The sequence below is a fragment of the Scyliorhinus torazame genome, chromosome 18 (assembly GCF_047496885.1).
Source record: "Scyliorhinus torazame isolate Kashiwa2021f chromosome 18, sScyTor2.1, whole genome shotgun sequence".
Lineage (NCBI taxonomy): Eukaryota > Metazoa > Chordata > Chondrichthyes > Carcharhiniformes > Scyliorhinidae > Scyliorhinus > Scyliorhinus torazame.
The window spans coordinates 75320729-75342524 of record NC_092724.1 but is presented as its reverse complement, the minus strand read 5'-3'; the positions used below and the strand labels follow the sequence as shown (position 1 = coordinate 75342524).

General features: G+C 47.4%; 1 protein-coding gene across 1 annotated transcript in view; it reads right to left on the bottom strand.

Annotated features, from left to right (window-relative positions):
* Positions 1-21796, bottom strand: part of galk1 (galactokinase 1) — a 48411-nt gene that overhangs the window by 24539 nt on the left and 2076 nt on the right. The window contains exon 3 of the mRNA XM_072482929.1: positions 8229-8348. Coding sequence (XP_072339030.1) covers positions 8229-8348 — 120 coding nt within the window. The remainder of the gene's footprint in view (positions 1-8228; positions 8349-21796) is intronic.

The following is a 21796-nucleotide window of genomic DNA, read 5'->3' as shown; positions in this document are numbered from 1 at the left end:
GCAGAGCAGGCCCGATGGACCAAATGGCTTACTCCTGCTCCTATGTTCCTCTGTGGCATACTTCCCATTCACAGAATGTACATCACTACACAATCTTCAACGTCCTTCTCTCCCATTCCAAAACTGTGCCACTCTTGCCAGGCCAGTCCTTCAAAACCATTGCCTCAGCAGTACCCTTTGAACTAGTCAATAAGAAACAGAGTTCCCCACCCCCCCACAGCAAACTTGTATATGGGTGATGTTGGCAAAGTCCATCTCACTTGCCCATCCATAGCTGCTTGAACAAATAAGGCCATGTAAGAGGGCACTAAAAATCAACCATAGTGTTGGCCTAGTGTCAGGTGCAGCCTGCATGGGAGGCACATCCCTTCCCAGAACTACATTTGTGAACAATTAGGTTTTTAAGACAATCCAGCAGCAACGTTCATTATTCATTTTTCAGGTGCCAGACAGATTTATTGAATTACAGATCCGCTAGCCAAAGCCCCACATCCTCAGGATCGAGACTGTGCTGGTTTTCAGATTTTCCGGGATTACCCGCCAGTGTGTATGGTTGACTTTCCTCTCTCTTCTCATTGGAGCATTGTTTACAGGGAAGTTAACATTAAACATTAAAAGGAGTTAACCATCATTCAGATTTGGAAAAATGTGCTGATGCACTGTCAGGTAGTTCATTGGACAAACCCTGATTAAGATGGAAAGAACTTGCATTTATATTTGTTTTGTGAAAAGGCTTTAGTGCTGTCTCTTTGTTTTCTCATGACATAAAAATCACACCAGCAGATATTTACTTCTTAGCACAGAAACATTCAATTCGTTCCTCAGAAGAGTCTCCCTGGAAATGCAGATGTGTGGATATCAGGGTACGGACAACACGATACAGCACTCCACTGAATTTATGCTTGATAGTCGGGGTCCTGAGGCCAATTGTATTAATTACTTAATTATAATTTAGAGGGGTATCTAAGCCAGAGATCGGAGAGTACTATATTTAGCTTTCGCATTTCTATTAGAAATCTAGTGCAAGGAAACAGATAGTTAGCAGTAACTTTGAAATTTTTTTAAAAATAAATTTTAAATTTAAATTTTAATTAATTGTCGCAATGTCAGTTAGAGGGGTGCAGTGCTCTGACTGAGAGATGTGGCAGGTCCGGGAGGCTTCCAGCGTCCCGGATGGCTTCATCTGCAGAAAGTGCACCCAACTGGAGCTCCTCACAGACCGCATGGTTCGGTTGGAGCAGCAATTGGATGCACTTAGGAGCATGCAGGTGGCGGAAAGCGTCATAGATCGCAGTTATGTAAATGTGGTCACACCCAAGGTGCAGGCAGAGAAATGGGTAACCACCAGAAAGGGCAGGCAGTCAGTGCAGGAATCCCCTGTGGTTGTCCCCCTCTCGAACAAGTATACCCCTTTGGATACTTTCGGGGGGGATAGCCTATCAGGGGAAAACAGCAGCAGCCAGAGCAGTGACACCACGGCTGGCTCTGATGTTCAGAAGGGAGGATCAAAGCGCAGAAGAGCAATAGTAATAGGGGACTCTATAGTCAGGGGCACAGATAGGCGCTTCTGTGGACGTGAGACTCCAGGATGGTATGTTGCCTCCCTGGTGCCAGGGTCCAGGATGTCTCCGAACGGGTAGAGGGCATCCTGAAGCGGGAGGGCAAACAGGCAGAGGTCGTTGTACATATTGGTACTAACGACATAGGCAGGAAGGGGCATGAGGTCCTGCAGCAGGAGTTCAGGGAGCTAGGCAGAAAGTTAAAAGACAGGACCTCTTGGGTTGTAATCTCGGGATTACTCCCTGTGCCACGTGCCAGTGAGGCTAGAAATAGGAAGATAGAGCAGCTAAACACGTGGCTAAACAGCTGGCGTAGGAGGGAGGGTTTCCGTTATCTGGACCACTGGGAGCTCTTCCGGGGCAGGTGTGACCGATATAAGAAGGACGGGTTGCATCTAAACCGGAGAGGCATAAATATCCTGGCCGCGAGGTTTGCTAGTGTCACACGGGAGGGTTTAAACTAGTATGGCAGGTGGGTGGGCACAGGAGCAATAGGTCAGAAGGTGAGAGCATTGAGGGAGAACTAGGGAATAGGGACAGTGGGGCTCTGAGGCAGAGCAGACAGGGAGAAGTTGCTGAACACAGCGGGTCTGGTGGCCTGAAGTGCATATGTTTTAATGCAAGAAGTATTACGGGTAAGGCAGATGAACTTAGAGCTTGGATTAGTACTTGGAATTATGATGTTGTTGCCATTACAGAGACCTGGTTGAGTGAAGGGCAGGATTGGCAGCTAAACGTTCCAGGATTTAGATGTTTCAGGCGGGATAGAGGGGGATGTAAAAGGGGAGGCGGAGTTGCGCTACGGGTTCGGGAGAATATCACAGCTGTACTGCGGGAGGACACCTCAGAGGGCAGTGAGGCTATATGGGTAGATATCAGGAATAAGAAGGGTGCAGTCACAATGTTGGGGGTTTACTACAGGCCTCCAACAGCCAGCGGGAGATAGAGGAGCAGATAGGTAGACAGATTTTGGTAAAGAGTAAAAACAACAGGGTTGTGGTGATGGGAGACTTCAACTTCCCCAATATTGACTGGCACTCACTTAGTGCCAGGGGCTTAGACGGGGCGGAGTTTGTAAGGAGCATCCAGGAGGGCTTCTTAAAACAATATGTAGACAGTCCAACTAGGGAAGGGGCGGTACTGGACCTGGTATTGGGGAATGAGCCCGGCCAGGTGGTAGATGTTTCAGTAGGGGAGAATTTCGGTAACAGTGACCACAATTCAGTAAGTTTTAAAGTACTGCTGGACAAGGATAAGAGTGGTCCTAGGATGAATGTGCTAAATTGGGGGAAGGCTAATTATAACAATATTAGGCGGGAACTGAAGAACATAGATTGGGGGCGGATGTTTGAGGGCAAATCTGACATGTGGGAGGCTTTCAAGTGTCAGTTGAAAGGAATACAGGACAGGCATGTTCCTGTGAGGAAGAAAGATAAATACGGCAATTTTCGGGAACCTTGGATGACGAGTGATATTGTAGGCCTCGTCAAAAAGAAAAAGGAGGCATTTGTCAGGGCTAAAAGGCTGGGAACAGACGAAGCCTGTATGGCATATAAGGAAAGTAGGAAGGAACTTAAGCAAGGAATCAGGAGGGCTAGAAGGGGTCATGAAAAGTCATTGGCAAATAGGGTTAAGGAAAATCCCAAGGCTTTTTACACGTACATAAAAAGCAAGAGGGTAGCCAGGGAAAGGGTTGGCCCACTAAAGGATAGGCAAGGGAATCTATGTGTGGAGCCAGAGGAAATGGGCGAGGTACTAAATGAATACTTTGCATCAGTATTCACCAAAGAGAAGAAATTGGTAGATGTTGAGTCTGGAGAAGGGTGTGTAGATAGCCTGGGTCACATTGAGATCCAAAAAGACGAGGTGTTGGGTGTCTTAAAAAATATTAAGGTAGATAAGTCCCCAGGGCCTGATGGGATCTACCCCAGAATACTGAAGGAGGCTGGAGAGGAAATTGCTGAGGCCTTGACAGAAATCTTTGGATCCTCACTGTCTTCAGGGGATGTCCCGGAGGACTGGAGAATAGCCAATGTTGTTCCTCTGTTTAAGAAGGGTAGCAAGGATAATCCAGGGAACTACAGGCCGGTGAGCCTTACTTCAGTGGTAGGGAAATTACTGGAGAGAATTCTTCAAGACAGGATCTACTCCCATTTGGAAGCAAATGGACGTATTAGTGAGAGGCAGCATGGTTTTGTGAAGGGGAGGTCGTGTCTCACTAACTTGATAGAGTTTTTCGAGGAGGTCACTAAGATGATTGATGCAGGTAGGGCAGTGGATGTTGTCTATATGGACTTCAGTAAGGCCTTTGACAAGGTCCCTCATGGTAGATTAGTACAAAAGGTGAAGTCACACGGGATCAGGGGTGAGCTGGCAAGGTGGATACAGAACTGGCTAGGTCATAGAAGGCAGAGAGTAGCAATGGAAGGATGCTTTTCTAATTGGAGGGCTGTGACCAGTGGTGTTCCACAGGGATCAGTGCTGGGACCTTTGCTGTTTGTAGTATATATAAATGATTTGGAGGAAAATGTAACTGGTCTGATTAGTAAGTTTGCAGACGATACAAAGGTTGGTGGAATTGCGGATAGCGATGAGGACTGTCAGAGGATACAGCAGGATTTAGATTGTTTGGAGACTTGGGCGGAGAGATGGCAGATGGAGTTTAATCCGGACAAATGTGAGGTAATGCATTTTGGAAGGTCTAATGCAGGTAGGGAATATACAGTGAATGGTAAAACCCTCAAGAGTATTGAAAGTCAAAGAGATCTAGGAGTACAGGTCCACAGGTCATTGAAAGGGGCAACACAGGTGGAGAAGGTAGCCAAGAAGGCATACGGCATGCTTGCCTTCATTGGCCGGGGCACTGAGTATAAGAATTGGCAAGTCATGTTGCAGCTGTATAGAACCTTAGTTAGGCCACACTTGGAGTATAGTGTTCAATTCTGGTCGCCACACTACCAGAAGGATGTGGAGGCTTTAGAGAGGGTGCAGAAGAGATTTACCAGGATGTTGCCTGGTATGGAGGGCATTAGCTATGAGGAGCGGTTGAATAAACTCGGTTTGTTCTCACTTGAACGAAGGAGGTTGAGGGGAGACCTGATAGAGGTCTACAAAATTATGAGGGGCATAGACAGAGTGGATAGTCAGAGCCTTTTCCCCAGGGTAGAGGGGTCAATTGCTAGGGGGCAAAGGTTTAAGGTGAGAGGGGCAAGGTTTCGAGTAGATGTACGAGGCAGGTTTTTTTACGCAGAGGGTAGTGTGTGCCTGGAACTCGCTACCGGAGGAGGTGGTGGAAGCAGGGACGATAGTGACATTTAAGGGGCATCTTGACAAATACATGAATAGGATGGGAATAGAGGGATACGGACCCAGGAAGTGTAGAAGATTGCAGTTTAGTCGGGCAGCATGGTCGGCACGGGCTTGGAGGGCCGAAGGTCCTGTTCCTGTGCTGTACATTTCTTTGTTCTTTGTTGTTCTTTGTATAATTTCTATAACGATTGCCTTCAGATAGGAGCTGATTTGCCATAGACCAGGAATTGAACCCAACACTGATTTTGTTTATTCATGGGATGTGGGTGTCCCTGGCCAGGCCTGCATTTATTGCCCATCCCTAATTGCCCTCGGGAAGGTGGTGGGTGAACTGCCTTTTGAACCACTGAGGTCATGTGGTGTAAGTGTTCGGGGGTGCTTTCCAGAATTTTGATCTAGCTAGTGAAGGAATGGTGGCAATATAGTGAATCACTTGTAGGGAAATGTCCTGGAGATGTTCTGATGTGTTTGCTTCCCTTGTCCTTCTAGCTGACAGCAGTGAGTTCAGAAGGTATTGCCTAAGGAGTGTTGGGGAGTTCCCGGAGTGCAGTGCATCTCATAAATGGTACAAACTGGGGCAGCATGGTGGCGGTGGTTAACACTGCTGCCTCACGGCACCGAGGTCCCAGGTTCAGTCCCGGCTCTGGGTCACTGTCCGTGTGGAGTTTGCACATTCTCCCCATGTTTGCGTGGGTTTCACCTCAACAACCCAAAGATGTGCAGGTTAGGTTGACCGGCCACGCTAAATTGCCCTTTAATTGGAAAAAAAAATGAATTGGGTACTCTAAATTTATTTATTTTTTAAATGGTACACACTGCTGCTACTGTGCATCGGTGGTCGAAGGAATGAGTGTTAGTGTAAGGGGTGCCAATCAAGTGGGCTGCTTTGCCCTGGATGGTGTCGAGCTGCACTCATCCAGGCAAGTGGGGAGTATTCCATCACACTCCTGACTATGGTCTTTGTAGGTGGACATGCTTTCGGGAGTCAGAAGGTGAGTTACTCTCCACAAGATTCATAGCCTCTGACCTGCTCTTGGAGCCAGTTAGTCCAGTTTTGTTTGTGGTCAATGGTAATCCCCAGGATGTTGATAGTGGGGGATTCAATGATGGTAATGACATTGAATGTCAAGAAGAAATGGTTAGATTCTTTGTTGGAGATGGTCATTGCCTGGCATTTGTGTGGTACGTATGTTACTTGCCACTTGTCAGCCCAAGCCTGGATAATGTCCAGGTCCTGCTGCATTTGGACACAGATACGATCGGAGGAGTCTCAAATGTTGCTGAGCATTATCCAATCATTTCCTTATGATGGAAGGAAGGTCATTGATGAAACAGCTTAAGATGATTGGGCCAAGGATACTACCCTGAAGAATTCCTGCAGTGATGTCCAGGAGCTGAGATATTTGACCACCAACAACCACAACCATCTTCCTTTGTGCCAGGTATGACTCTAACCAGCGGAGAATTTCCCCCCGATTCCCATTGACTCCAGTTTTACTTAGGGATCCCTGATGCCATACTCAATCAAATGCTGCCTTGATGCCAAGGGCAGCCACTCTCGCCTCATATCTGAAGGTAAGCTCTTTTGTCTATGTTTGAACCAAAGACTATAATGAGGTCTGGAGCTGAGCTGGAGCATCAGTGAGAAGGTTATTGCTGAGCAAGTGCTGCTTGATAACCTCTTGCATTGTGCCTTCCATGACTTTACTGATGATCAAAGGTAGACTCATGGGGCAGTAATTGACCAGGTTGGATTTGTCCTGCCTTTTGTGCACAGGACATATCTGGGCTGGGTAGAGGCCAGTGTTGTAGCTGTACTCGAACAGCTTGACTAGGAGTGTGACAAGTCCTGAAGCACAGGTCTTCAGTACTATTGCCGGAATATTGTCAGGGCCCATCCTCTGGATTCAGTTCTGGAATGGCCTCTTCAATCCTGCGCGTAACTCTGTTCAGGGGGCAGTACCCAGACCTCCCAAGAAAAAATGTCCAGTTTTCAGACAGCTGGACTTTGGATATTGTATCTGTAAATTGAACAACTTGGTCGAGCGGGATTTGAATTTGTGTCTTCCTACCAGCTCAATATCATGACCACTGTACTACCAGAGCTGTAGGATGATCCAGACCAATCACCATTCCTGCTGTGATTGCTATGAAACAGGGTAGATTACTCACATCCTCTCATCCACAAGGATCTGTTTTGGGGCCACTGCTGTTTGTCATTTTTATAAATGACCTGGAGGAGGGCGTAGAAGGATGGGTGAGTAAATTTGCAGATGACACTAAAGTCGGTGGAGTTGTGGACAGTACGGAAGGATGTTACAAGTTACAGAGGGACATAGATAAGCTGCAGCGCTGGGCTGAGAGGTGGCAAATGGAGTTTAATGCAGAAAAGTGTGAGGTGATTCATTTTGGAAGGAATAACAGGAAGAGAAAGTACTGGGCAAATGGTAAGATTCTTGGCAGTGTGGATGAGCAGAGAGATCTTGGTGTCCATGTACATAGATCCCTGAAAGTTGCCACCCAGGTTGAGAAGGTTGTTAAGAAGGCGTACGGTGTGTTAGCTTTTATTGGTAGAGTGATTGAGTTTCAGAGCCATGAGGTCATGTTGCAGCTGTACAAAACTCTGGTGCGGCCGCATTTGGAGTATTGCGTGCAATTCTGGTCGCCGCATTAGAGGAAGGATGTGGAAGCATTGGAAAGGGTGCAGAGGAGATTTACCAGAATGTTGCCTGGTATGGGGGGAAGATCTTATGAGGAAAGGCTGAGGGACTAGAGGCTGTTTTCGTTAGAGAGAAGAAGGTTAAGAGGTGACTTAATTGAGGCATACAAGATGATCAGAGGATTGGATAGGGTGGACAGTGAGAGCCTTTTTCCTCGGATGGTGATGTCTAGCACGAGGGGACATAGCTTTAAATTGAGGGGAGATAGATATAAGACAGATGACAGAGGTAGGTTCTTTACTCAGAGAGTAGTAAGGGCGTGGAATGCCCTGCCTGCAACAGTAGTGGACTCTCCAACACTAAGGGCATTCAAATGGTCATTGGATAGACATATGGACGATAAGGGAATAGTGTAGATGGGCTTTAGAGTGGTTTCACAGGTCGGCGCAACATCGAGGACCGAAGGGCCTGTACTGCGCTGTAATGTTCTATCCAGCCAAACAGCAAGGGAAATTCACAGAGCAATTAAATCGCATGGCCATTTTAATACCTCCATTGTGAAAACTCAGCAGCTGGACCAGAGAGCACAAGTAGTCCAGAGCCACTTTCATCATTAAATCTTTGTGGGATTGGAAGAGGGAATGAGGTATGGCAGAGAAACAATTCTTTTCCCCTTTGTAAACCAGCCCGCCTCACTCACCTGGACAGAACTGCTGCAGGAAGGTGTACATAGCCACTTCTAAAGATGCCGAACTGGACAGGCCCCCTCCTAACGGGACGTTACTCGCCATCACCGCCTTAAACCCAGGGAGTGGGCCCGCTACCAGGACACAAAACAGAGCAAAAAATTCATTTTGGAGAGATGGCAAGGAAAAATACTCAAAAATCTAAACGGTGCAGTTAAATAAAATCTACAGAAAGCTGACAATTTCAGTTTGCAGCAATCGCCTAATGCTCAGGTTTAGCTTGTATCTGGAAGGAGTCTGATCTGCTGGGAATTTCATTAGTTAATATGCTGTAAGCTGCAAGTTTGAACACTCACTGTTCGCAGCACACAATCTGTTAACCATTTGCACCCAATTAAAGCAAAGCAAAACCTTTTGGTTCGTCTCTCCAACAGGCCCAATTAGAAAGCAGAAACTTCATCCGCTCATGCCTCCACCTCCAAAATGTGCAAGAAGCTTAAGTAATTCACCACCAACTGCTAGGGGAATTATAAAACCAAATTTGAGGTGCATATGGAGATATTTGGACAGACAACATAAATCTTGATCAGAGGTAGTGTGGTGATACACCACTGTACCTCCCTACCATTGTACATAGTATATAATAGTTGTGCGTAACGTGGCCCTGTAATACTGTGTATTGTACTGTAACTCTGCAGAGGTTCGGTCACTGGTAGGTAACCCGACCTGGCCACGGAGAGCTCCGCCTTAGCCACTCCCCCGGGAGTTAGTATAAGAACCCTCTTCTGGGACAGGTCCCATTCTGTCTGGGGTCGTCTGTGTCGGGTAAGCCTCCCATGTAGTATATTAAAGCCGGAGTTAAAGTCACACATGTCTTTGTGGTTCTTGACGCTTAATGCATCAATTTAATATACTACATGGGAGGCTTACCCGACACAGACGACCCCAGACAGACGCGGTTCCCCTTCGCCATTCCCTGCCCCGACACGACCTCCGCCACCGTCATCAAAGCGTTGCACGACCTCTTCATGCTGTTCGGTTACCCCAATTACGTTCACAGTGACCGGGGCTCCTCCTTCATGGGCGAGGAGCTGCGTCGGTACCTGCTCGCCAGGGGCGTTGCCTCGAGCAGGACGACCAGCTACAACCCCCGGGGGAACGGACAGGTGGAGAGGGAGAACGCGACTGTTTGGAAGGCCGTGCTGCCAGCCCTCAAGTCCAAAGGCCTACCAGTCTCCCGTTGGCAGGAGGCCCTCCCTGCCGCACTCCACTCCATCCGGTCCCTTTTGTGTACTGCAACGAATGCTACCCCTCATGAGCGGATGTTTCTCTTCTCCAGGAGGTCGGCATCCGTGACATCGCTTCCATCCTGGCTCCTGTCCCCGGGAGACGTCCTGCTCCGCAAGCACGTGCGGACCTCTAAGGCGGAGCCCCTGGTGGAGAGAGTCCATCTCCTCCACGCCAACCCGCAGTACGCGTACATAGCGTACCCCGATGGGCGTGAGGAGACCGTCTCCATCAAGGACCTGGCCCCCTCTGGGGCCCCTGCCGCCCCCGCCCCGCAGCCTCCACCCCGCTCCCTCTCTGCTCCCGTCGATCCCTCGGTCTCTTACTACTCCGTGCCAGCCGCTGTCATCCCGCAGTTTCGCCTCGAGCCAGCCGAAGCGGTGGTGGAAGTCATGCCGCCTCGCGACCCAGCACCACCGACCACACGGATACCGCCGGACACTACCTCAGCGCCGCAGCTCCGACGTTCAAAGAGATCGACCAAACCCATCGTTCGTCTCGACCTTTGACGACACGGAACTTCCTGATGGACTCTGTTCACTGCTCCAAATTTTCATCCCGGACTTCCTTCTAAACAAGGGGTCTGGATCCCAGTTACCAGTGGCGTACCGCAGGGATCAGTTCTGGGTCCTCTGCTGTTTGTGATTTTCATTAATGACTTGGATGAGGGAGTTGAAGGGTGGGTCAGTAAATTTGCAGACGATACGAAGATTGGTGGAGTTGTGGATAGTAAGGAGGGCTGTTGTCGGCTGCAAAGAGACATAGATAGGATGCAGAGCTGGGCTGAGAAGTGGCAGATGGAGTTTAACCCTGAAAAGTGTGAGGTTGTCCATTTTGGAAGGACAAATATGAATGCGGAATATAGGGTTAACGGTAGAGTTCTTGGCAATGTTGAGGAGCAGAGAGATCTTGGGGTCTATGTTCATTCATCTTTGAAAGTTGCCACTCAAGTGGATAGAGCTGTGAAGAAGGCCTATGGTGTGCTCGCGTTCATTAACAGAGGGATTGAATTTAAGAGCCGTGAGGTGATGATGCAGCTGTACAAAACTTTGGTAAGGCCACATTTGGAGTACTGTGTACAGTTCTGGTCGCCTCATTTTAGGAAGGATGTGGAAGCTCTGGAAAAGGTGCAAAGAAGATTTACCAGGATGTTGCCTGGAATGGAGAGTAGGTCTTACGAGGAAAGGTTGAGGGTGCTAGGCCTTTTCTCATTAGAGCGGAGAAGGATGAGGGGCGACTTGATAGAGGTTTATAAGATGATCAGGGGAATAGATATAGTAGACAGTCAGAGACTTTTTCCCCGGGTGGAACACACCATTACAAGGGGACATAAATTTAAGGTGAAAGGTGGAAGATATAGGAGGGATATCAGAGGTAGGTTCTTTACCCAGAGAGTAGTGGGGGCATGGAATGCACTGCCTGTGGAAGTAGTTGAGTCGGAAACATTAGGGACCTTCAAGCAGCTATTGGATAGGTACATGGATGACGGTAAAATGATATAGTGTAGATTTATTTGTTCTTAAGGGCAGCACGGTAGCATTGTGGATAGCGCAATTGCTTCACAGCTCCATGGTCCCAGGTTCGATTCCGGCTTGGGTCATTGTCTGTGCGGAGTCTGCACGTCCTCCCCGTGTGTGCGTGGGTTTCCTCCGGGTGCTCCGGTTTCCTCCCACAGTCCAAAGATGTGCGGGTTAGGTGAATTGGCCAATGATAAATTGCCCTTAATGTCCAAATTGCCCTTGGTGTTGGGTGGAGGTGTTGAGTTTGGGTATGGTGCTCTTTCCAAGAGACGGTGCAGATTCAAAGGGCTGAATGGCCTCCTTCTGCACTGTAAATTCAATGATAATCTATGATTAATCTAGGACAAAGGTTCGGCACAACATCGTGGGCCGAAGGGCCTGTTCTGTGCTGTATTTTCTATGTTCTATGTTCTATGAATGTGGTGATACACCACTGTACCTCCCTACCATTGTACATAGTATATAATAGTTGTGCGTAACGTGGCCCTGTAATACTGTGTATTGTACTGTAACTCTGCAGAGGTTCGGTCACTGGTAGGTAACCCGACCTGGCCACGGAGAGCTCCGCCTTAGCCACTCCCCCGGGAGTTAGTATAAGAACCCTCTTCTGGGACAGACCCCACTCTGTCTGGGGTCATCTGTGTCGGGTAAGCCTCCCATGTAGTATATTAAAGCCCGAGTTAAAGTCACACATGTCTTTGTGGTTCTTGACGCTTAGCGCATCAGGTAGGTTTTGTAGTATAACGGGTTAATAGCTTTCATGCTAATAGCTGGAGTGCATCATTGTGCTGCCAGATCACAGGTAATTGAGCCTGAAGAAAAAAAGAACAAGAACAAAGAACAAAGAAAATTACGGCACAGGAACAGGCTCTTCGTCCCTCCCAGCCTGCGCCGATCCAGATCCTTTATCTAAACCTGTTGCCTATTTTCCAATAATCTACTTCCCTCTGTTCCCCGCCCATTCATATATCTGTCTAGATGCATCTTGAATGATGCTATCGTGCCCGCCTCTACCACCTCCGCTGGCAAAGCGTTCCAGGCACCCACCACCCTCTGCGTAAAAAACTTTCCACGCACATCTCCCTTAAAATTTTCCCCTCTCATCTTGAAATCATGACCCCTTGTAATTGACACCCCCACTCTTGGAAAAAGCTTTTTGCTATCCACCTTGTCCATACCTCCATAATTTTGTAGACCTCAATAAGTTCCCCCCTCAACCTCCGTCTTTCCAACAAAAACAATCCTAACCTACCTAACCTTTCTTCATAGCTAGCACCCTCCATACCAGGCAACATCCTGGTGAACCTTCTCTGCACCCGCTCTAAAGCATCCACATCCTTCTGGTAATGTGGCGACCAGAACTGCACGCAGTATTCCAAATGTCGTCTAATCAAAGTCCTATACAACTGTAACATGACCTGCCGACTCTTGTACTCAATACCCTGTCCGATGAAGGCAAGCATGCTGTATGCCTTCTTGACCACTCTATCGACCTGCGTTGCCACCTTCAGGGTACAATGGACCTGAACTCCCAGATCTCTTGTCCATCAATTTTCCCCAGGACTCTTCCATTGACCATATAGTCCGCTCTTGAATTAGATCTTCCAAAATGAATCACCTCGCATTTGCCTGGATTGAGCTCCATCTGCCATTTCTCTGCCCAACTCTCCAATCTATCTATATTTTGCTGCAATCCCTGATAGTCCTCCTTGCTATCTGCAACTCCACCAATCTTAGTATCATCTGCAAACTTGCTAATCAGACCACCTATACCTTCGTCCAGATCATTTATGTATATCACAAACAACAGTGGTCCGAGCACGGATCCCTGTGGAACACCACTAGTCACCTTTCTCCATTTTTAGACACTCCCTTCCACCACGACTCTCTGTCTCCTGTTGCCCAGCCAGTTCTTTATCCATCTAGCTAGTACACCCTGAACCCCAACTTCACTTTTTCCATCAACCTGACATGGGAAACTTTATCAAACGCCTTACTGAAGTCCATGTATACAACATCTACAGCCCTTCCCTCATCAATTTACTTTGTCACTTCCTCAAAGAATTTATTAGGTTTGTAAGACATGACCTTCCCTGCACAAAACCATGCTGCCTATCACTGATAAGTCTATTTTCTTCCACATGTGAATAGATCCTATCCCTCAGTATCTTCTCCAATAGTTTGCCTACCACTGACGTCAAGCTCACAGGTCTATAATTCCCTGGATTATCCTTGCTACCCTTCTTAAACAAAGGGACAACATTAGCAATTCTCCATTCCTCCGGGACCTCACCCTTGCTCAAGGATGCTGCAAAGATATCTGTTAAGGCCCCAGCTATTTCGTCCCTCGCTTCCCTCAGTAACCTGGGATAGATCCCATCCAGACCTGGGGACTTGTCCACGTTAATGCCTTTTAGAATACCCAAAACCTCCCCCTTCCTTATGCCGACTTGACCTAGAGTATTTAAACATCCATCCCTCGCCTCAACATCCGTCATATCCCTCTCCTTGGTGAATACCAATGCAAAGTACTCATTAAGAATCTCACCCATTTCCTCTGACTCCACGCATAAATTCCCTCTTTTGTCTTTGAGTGGGCCAATCCTTTCTCTATTTACCTTCTTGCTCCTTATATACGAATAAAAGGCTTTGGGATTTTCCTTAACCCTGTTAGCCAAAGATATTTCAGACCCCTTTTAGCCCTCTTTATTGCACGTTTGAGATTTGTCCTACTTTCCCGATATTCCTCCAAAGCTTCATCAGTTGTAAGTCGCCTAGATCTTATGTATGCTTCCTTTTTTATCTTAGCTAGTCTCACAATTCCACCCGTCATCCATGGCTCCCTAATCTTGCCATTTCTATCCCTCATTTTCACAGGGACATGTCTGTCCTGCACTCTAATCAACCTTTTCTTAAAAGATTCCCACATTTCAAATGTGGATCTACCCTTAAACAGCTGCTCCCAATCCACATTCCCTAGCTCCTACCAAATTTTGTTAAACTTGGCCTTTTCCCAATTTAGCACTCTTCCTTTAGGACCACTCTCGTCTTTGTCCATGAGTATTCTAAAACCTACGGAATTGTGATCGCTATTCCCAAAGTAATGACCGACTGAAACGTCAACCACCTGGCCAGGATCATTTCCCAATACCAGGTCCAGTATGGCCCCTTCCCGAGTTGGACTATTTACATACTGCTCTAAAAAACTCTCCTGGATGCTCCTTACAAATTCTGCTCCATCTACGCCTCCAACACTACATGAGTCCCATTCAATGTTGGGGAAGTTAAAATCTCCCATCACGACCACCCTATTGCTCCTACATTTTTCTATAATCTGTCTACATATTTGTACCTCTACTTCACGCTCGCTTTTGGGAGGCCTGTAGTAAAGTCCCAACAATGTTACTGCACCCTTCCTATTTCTTAGCTCTACACATATTGCCTCAGTGCTCGAATCCTCCGTTGTGCTCTCCTTAATCACAGCTGTGATATCATCTCTGACCAGTAATGCAACTCCTCCACCCCTTTTACCTCCCTCTCTATTCCTCCTGAAGCATCTATACCCTGTGATATTTAGTTGCCAGTCTTGCCCGTCCCTCAACCAAGTCTCCGTAATACCAATATCATATTCCCAGGTACTAATCCAAGCCCTAAGTTCATCTGCCTTACCTGCTACACTTCTCACATTAAAACAAATGCACCTCAGACCACCTGTCCCTTTGCGTTCATCATCTCTTCCCTGTCTACTCTTCCCCTTAGTCACATTGAGTTCATTATCTAGTACCTTACTGGCTTTAGTTGCTGCCTCTTTACTGACCTCTAACTTCCTGATCTGATTCCCATCCCCCTGCCACATTAGTTTAAAACCTCCCCAACAGTGTTAACAAAAGCACCCCCTAGGACATTGGTTCCAGGCCAGTCCAGGTGTAGACCATCCGATTTGTAATGGTCCCACCGCCCCCAGAACTGATTCCAATGTCCCAAAAATCTGAACCCCTCCCTCCTGCACCATCTCTCAAGCCACGTATTCATTCTGACTATTCTTGAATTTCTACTCTGACTGTCTCGTGGCACTGGCAGTAATCCTGAGATTACTACCTTTGAGGTCCTACTTTTTAAACTTATCTCCTAACTCCCTAAATTCTGATTGTAGGACCTCATCCGTTTTTTACCTATATCGTTGGTGCCAATATGCACCATGACAACTGGCTGTTCACCCTCCCCCTTCAGCATGCCCTGCAGCCAATCTGAGACATACCTGACCCGTGCACCCGAGAGGCAACATACCATTCAGTTGCCAAAAAGTTTCTCTTCGAGTCCTGGTAAGGTCTCTATGTAAATAAAGTCAATAAATGTTCACTAGTTTGCAATAGCATAGTTTCCATCTCTCTTCTAGCAAAGGCCCCCAAACCTGGGCGTGATAGTAATACATGGTGGCAGTTATCTACAAACCATTCACGAAGGCTGCCAATCGATACCAATAAAGGTGGGAATGTGAAAGCCGTCAAGATTGTCACAGCTCGCTCAAGGAAAGCCCACAACAGCAAATGGAGCAACTTATCACTACCACCCCATGATAGCCGACTGGAAGTGCACAGAGCCAAGAAGATAGTTTTACCACTGCTCAAGCCCCTGGACCTCGTAGAGGACTTTGGCCAAGCTACGTACCAGAGAAACTGGTATCAACAATTCAGTCAATGCTGGACTGCCTCCAGACTCACTCAGAAGCCAGATAGGGATCAGGTCAGTGCAAACAATGCAAACACAGCTGTGCCAACAACATTTCAAGATGACGGATGGGGAGGAATAAACCGCAAATTACAAAAGGTATCACCAAAGCCCTTGAGTCCTACTTAAGCCATTTAGTGCAATTTGATTTGTTTTTTTAATTTAGAGTACCCAATTCATTTCTTTTTCCAATTTCGGGGCAATTTAGCATGTTCATTCCACCTAACTTGCACATCTTTGGGTTGTGGGGGTGAGATCCACGCAAACACGGGGAGAATGTGCAAACACCATACGGACAGTGACCCAGAGCCGGGATCGAACCTGGGACCTCGGCGCCGTGAGGCAACAGGGCTAACCCACTGCGCCACCGTGCTGCCGCATTTAGTGCAATATTAATAGATTGAGCAAAATTCATCTGACGCAGCCAGGAACCCAGAGAGAATATTGATAAATTGGCCTGCATTACATAGTAGTTAACTGTGAATGAGACATTGAGAGAGGAGCTAAGAGACCACAATGTACTGGGGATGAAGCAGTCGGACTTCTTACAGTCCAGAGAAGGTCTCAGTTTCTCCAAAGCAGTAGTTAACAAGACAGGCTGAACTTCACAAGCAAAACACGCTATTCCTCCAGGGTGACAAGGAGCCTTCCTGGGGGCAGACCACAGTCCAAGTCAATACAAAGGGCAATTAATGTACACGCCAGAAAACAAAATCCTTCCATATCTGCATTGTGGTGGGAAAAAATGTCCAAAGTCTGCCCAGCCATTAACGTTGAGTTCCACACACGAGGGAGCAGCAGGAAATCTGTATCTTCAGGTCAAAAAATTAAATTACACCATTCCAATCTGCAAATGTTCAAGAAATAGATGATACTGAAGAACATGATATATTGCTCTTAGGTGAAGTGGCAGGACCGCAAAAGTATTTCTCGTATACAGATATCATGCTTAATGGCTGGAAGGCTAGTTTTAAACTGGACACAGAAGCAGCAGTATCTATTCTTCCCAACACCACACCCTGGCTGAAATATTAATTTCTCCAAATGTCCATTCAACTTCACGGCACAGGAGGTATCCCACTCAATATCCGAGGACAGATGACTACATTTTGTTATATCAGTATAGAGTTCACCGATGCGCTATACATTATTCCTAATCACTACTGTTCTTCCCAAGACTGGAGGAGTTGGAAGAAACGTACGAGTTGCCAAACGGGAATGGTTTTAGGCATCTGCAGATGAGGGATTTTGTGAGGAGAGGTGCCATCCTTCCCGGGGCTGCCGCCTCCGGTGTTGCAGGATAGGTTGTTGTCGGAGGATGGTATAGGGGAGGGAGGGTGTTGGATATCCATAGTGAATTGATGGAGACAGTACACCGGTGGAGGAGGTTAAGCGCAAATGGGGGGGAGTTGGGAAGGGAGGTGCTGGCCAGGACATGGAAAGAGGCCTTGCGGAGGTTGAATGCGTCCTCGTCGCGTGCATGGTTAAGCCTCGTCCAGTTCGAGGTGGTGCATAGGGTCAACATGACAGCTGCAAGGATGAGCCGGTCCTTTGCAGGTGTGGAGGATAGATGTGGGTGGTATTTGGGGGGGGGGGGGGGGCGATAAATCACGTCCACATATTCTGGGCGTGTCTAGGGGGTTCTAGCAGGGGTTCTCGGATGTTATGTCCAAGATTCTGGGTGTGAGGATGGCCCCGAGTCCAGAGGTGGTGATATTCGGGTGTCGGAAGATCCAGAAGGGGAGAGAGGAACAAAGTATTGGCCTATGCTTCCCTGATAGCCCGGAGACGGATTTTGTTGTGTTGGCAGGACTCGTAAGGAGCCACCGAAGGCAGTGTTATTGGGGAATAGCCTGGCAGAATTCCTGCAGTGGAGAAGGTCAAGTTCATTTTGCTGGGGTTGGAGGAGGGTTCACCTGGAGGTGGAAACCATTCATTGAGTTCTTCAAGGTGGATTGAGGCTTCAGCAGGGATGGGGAAGAGGATGACGAGCAAGATGCAATTTGCATTGATGATTTGTCACAGGAGGAAATCCTGAACCCTGCTTTACTTTGTGAGGATAGTGTAGAAGATGAAATTGATGATGACTCAGATATGAAGTGGATCAGCATATTATTGAAGGTGATAAAGATGCAAATCTATCTGTTCATTCTGCTGAAGACACCAGTGGCATACAACAACCTGGAGCAGCAATTTGTCTGTACAATAAAGAACCAAGACCAGAGGTTCATACTATTACCACTGTAATCGCTGCAGAACAAATTCCTGCTATCACTGAATCTGAAGTTAAATCTAGAGGTAAAACTCTAGAGGTGCTTACTACAGACCTTACAAACACCATAAATGTGCAATGAAGTATAATTTCTCTGCTTCTGCATGTTTCTTTCACTGTTAATGAGAAGGTATACATTCTGGAGTTCCACAGTCCCACTGAGAAACAATCTTACACCAAGACCATGTGCAAGTTGAACCACTGCCTACAGAAAAATAAATTCCTATATTAGCAGTGCAATTTGTTTCCCCTCAGAATATTCTTCGTCCATCTGATTCATTAATGGATCAGGCATTACTTAATACCCCAATTCACTACAGTAGTAAAAGTTTGTACACTCTCCACAATTGTTCAAATATTCACAGGATCTGAACAAGCTTCATTCTTACAAGCAAGAGCAGCCCAAACCTTCTCCAGAGCACCAAGAATAAGCAAAAGAAAATTAAAATCTCTGTTCATTGCCTTTATGCTGTGGACCCATTGCAATGTTAATATAAGCCCATTTGCGACAATAATAAAGATAATAATTATTATTAGGTTGGTGTCTTCCTAACAACAATTAAGAGGGGGGCAAAGACGACAGCATGTTGTTAGGGCCGGAGGAGGTGATTACGGAAGGGCCAGGGAGGGTTTGAAAACAAGGATCAGTGTATAATCCACTAAAGCAGCACACATGGCTCAGCCAGGCAGGAAACAGGTTCTATTTATTCACAATATTACACTCCTCACTCCGTAAAGGGCCTCCTCCTCGACTAGCTCCCAGGCTGGGGTTTTTATACGAGAGAGTTGAGCTCTCAGTTAAGGGAGAAACACTGCCCTCTCGTTACCAGGGGAACTCATATTCAGAGAAGATTACCTGGAATCTGATTGTCCTTATCTTGTGAATTTCCTGAGGGTTATAACAATCAGCGTGACTGTCGCTGTGTTAAACTGGAGCTTCCAAGTTACGATAAATTTAAACTAACTAGTGAACTTATGTCAGTAATTATTTACTTAGGCCCTTAGTGCACTTTTAATGTCAATCTATTAACATCATGAAGATCAGATTAACTGGTCAGTCATCAGGTTGGTTTTGGTAGGATTTTTACCAAGTGACCACTGTTGTTTGTGATATACATAAATGATCTGGGGAGGAAGGTATAGGTGGTCTGATTAGCAAGTTTGCAGATGACACTAAGATTGGTGGAGTAGCAGATAGTGAAGGGGACTGTCAGAGAATACAGCAGAATATAGATAGATTGGAGAGTTGGGCAGGGAAATGGCAGATGGCGTTCAATCCAGGCAAATGCGAGGTGATGCATTTTGGAAGATCCAATTCAAGAGCGAACTATACGGTAAATGAAAAAGCCCTGGGAAAAATTGATGTACAGAGAGATCTGGGAGTTCAGATCCATTGTACCCTGAAGGTAGCTGCGCAGAGTGATTCTCCGTTCTGAAGGGGGCTTGCAGGGCCCCGGAGTAGTCCACGCAACTCCGGCTGCCGATACGGGGCCCTGCACTTCCGGCCGCGGGTCCACGAATGCGCGCGGTGGCCCCCGATCGCGAGCCTGGCCGTCCTGCACGGATTTCCCCCCCCCCCCCACCAGGGCGGCCGCGGACTGTGTCCTCAGCCACCACTCCAAGTGCCCGGCAGTGGAACCATGAGTGAACCACGCCGGCGGGAACTCGGCCAATTGTCAGCGGAGAATCGCCGCGGGGGCCTCTTTCAATGGCTCCTGACCGGCGCCACATCAATCACGCGCGTGCGGGATTGGCTGCAATTCTCTGGTCCCCAGAGAATCGCGGGAAGGCGTCGGTCCCATTCTCTGCCCCCGTGCCGAGCGCAATTGCGGCGCAGAAGCTCGGAGAATCCCGGCCATGCTTTTTCCCCCCCCGACAGCTCTGGCAAGGGGCCTGGATTAATAACACCAGCATCTCTCAATACACAACAGCTGTGCCAAATGCAACATTAAAAAGAACAGTACGAAGTCTTACAACACCAGGTTAAAGTCCAACAGGTTTGTTTCGATGTCACTAGCTTTCGGAGCGCTGCTCCTTCCTCAGGTGAATGAAGAGGTCTGTTCCAGAAACACATATATAGACAAATTCAAAGTAGCCAAACAATGCTTGGAATGCGAGCATTAGCAGGTGATTAAATCTTTACAGATCCAGAGATGGGGTAACCCCAGGTTAAAGAGGTGTGAATTGTACCAAGCCAGGACAGTTGGTAGGATTTCGCAGGCCAGATGGTGGGGGATGAATGTAATGTGACATGAATCCCAGGTCCCGGTTGAGGCCGCACTCATGTGTGCGGAACTTGGCTATAAGTTTCTGCTCGGCGATTCTGCGTTGTCGCGGGTCCTGAAGGCCGCCTTGGAGAACGCTTACCCGGAGATCAGAGGCTGAATGCCCTTGACTGCTGAAGTGTTCCCCGACTGGAAGGGAACATTCCTGCCTGGTGATTGTTGCGCGATGTCCGTTCATTCGTTGTCGCAGCGTCTGCATGGTCTCGCCAATGTACCACGCTTCGGGACATCCTTTCCTGCAGCGTATGAGGTAGACAGCGTTGGCCGAGTCGCACGAGTATGTACCGCGTACCTGGTGGGTGGTGTTCTCACGTGTAATAGTGGTATCCATGTCGATGATCTGGCACGTCTTGCAGAGATTGCCATGACAGGGTTGTGTGGTGTCGTGGTCACTGTTCTGAAGACTGGGTAGTTTGCTGCAAACAATGGTTCGTTTGAGGTTGCGCGGTTGTTTGAAGGCAAGTAGTGGGGGTGTGGGGATGACCTTGGCAAGATGTTCATCGTCATCAATGACGTGTTGAAGGCTGTGAAGAAGATGACGTAGTTTCTCCGCTCCGGGGAAGTACTGGACGACGAAGGGTATTCTGTCGGTTGTGTCCCATGTTTGTCTTCTGAGGAGGTCGGTCCGGTTTTTCGCTGTGGCGCGTTGGAACTGTCGATCGATGAGTCGAGTGCCATATCCCGTTCGTACGAGGGCATCTTTCAACGTCTGTAGATGTCTGTTACGCTCCTCCTCGTCTGAGCAGATCCTGTGTATACGGAGCGCTTGTCCATAGGGGATGGCTTCTTTAATGTGTTTAGGGTGGAAGCTGGAGAAGTGGAGCATCATGAGGTTATCCGTAGGTTTGCGGTAAAACAAATTGCTGAGGTGACCGTCCTTGATGGAGACGAGTGTGTCCAAGAATGCAACTGATTTTGGAGAGTAGTCCATGGTGAGTCTGATGGTTGGATGGAACTTATTAATGTCATTGTGTAGTCGTTTCAGTGATTCTTCGCCGTGGGTCCAAAGGAAAAAAAATGTCATCGATGTATCTGGTGTATAACATCGGTTGAAGGTCCTGTGCGGTGAGTAGGTCCTGTTCAAACTTGTGCATGAAGAACCTGGTGTTGTAAGACTTCGTACTGTGCTCACCCCAGTCCAACGCCGGCATCTCCACATCATTAAAAAGAACATTTTAGTATTAATTGTAGTTTTAATCAGAGATGAGCGTATCCGATTATAGGATGACCCACTTCTGTGTTTTATCATCACCGCAACAGTTCCATGCCAGTGTTTAAACATCCCACCATTTCAACATGACCTTCTATTCCTTTCATCTTCATAACCTCCTCTTGGAAGGACCTATGATATTTGCCTCATCTACACCTTGTAGCAGTGAGTTCAACATTATATCCACACCTTTGGTAAAGAGGTTTCTTCTGAATTTCCTATTGGATTCATTTTTAAAATAAATTTAGAGTACCCAATTCATTTGTTTCAATTAAGGGGC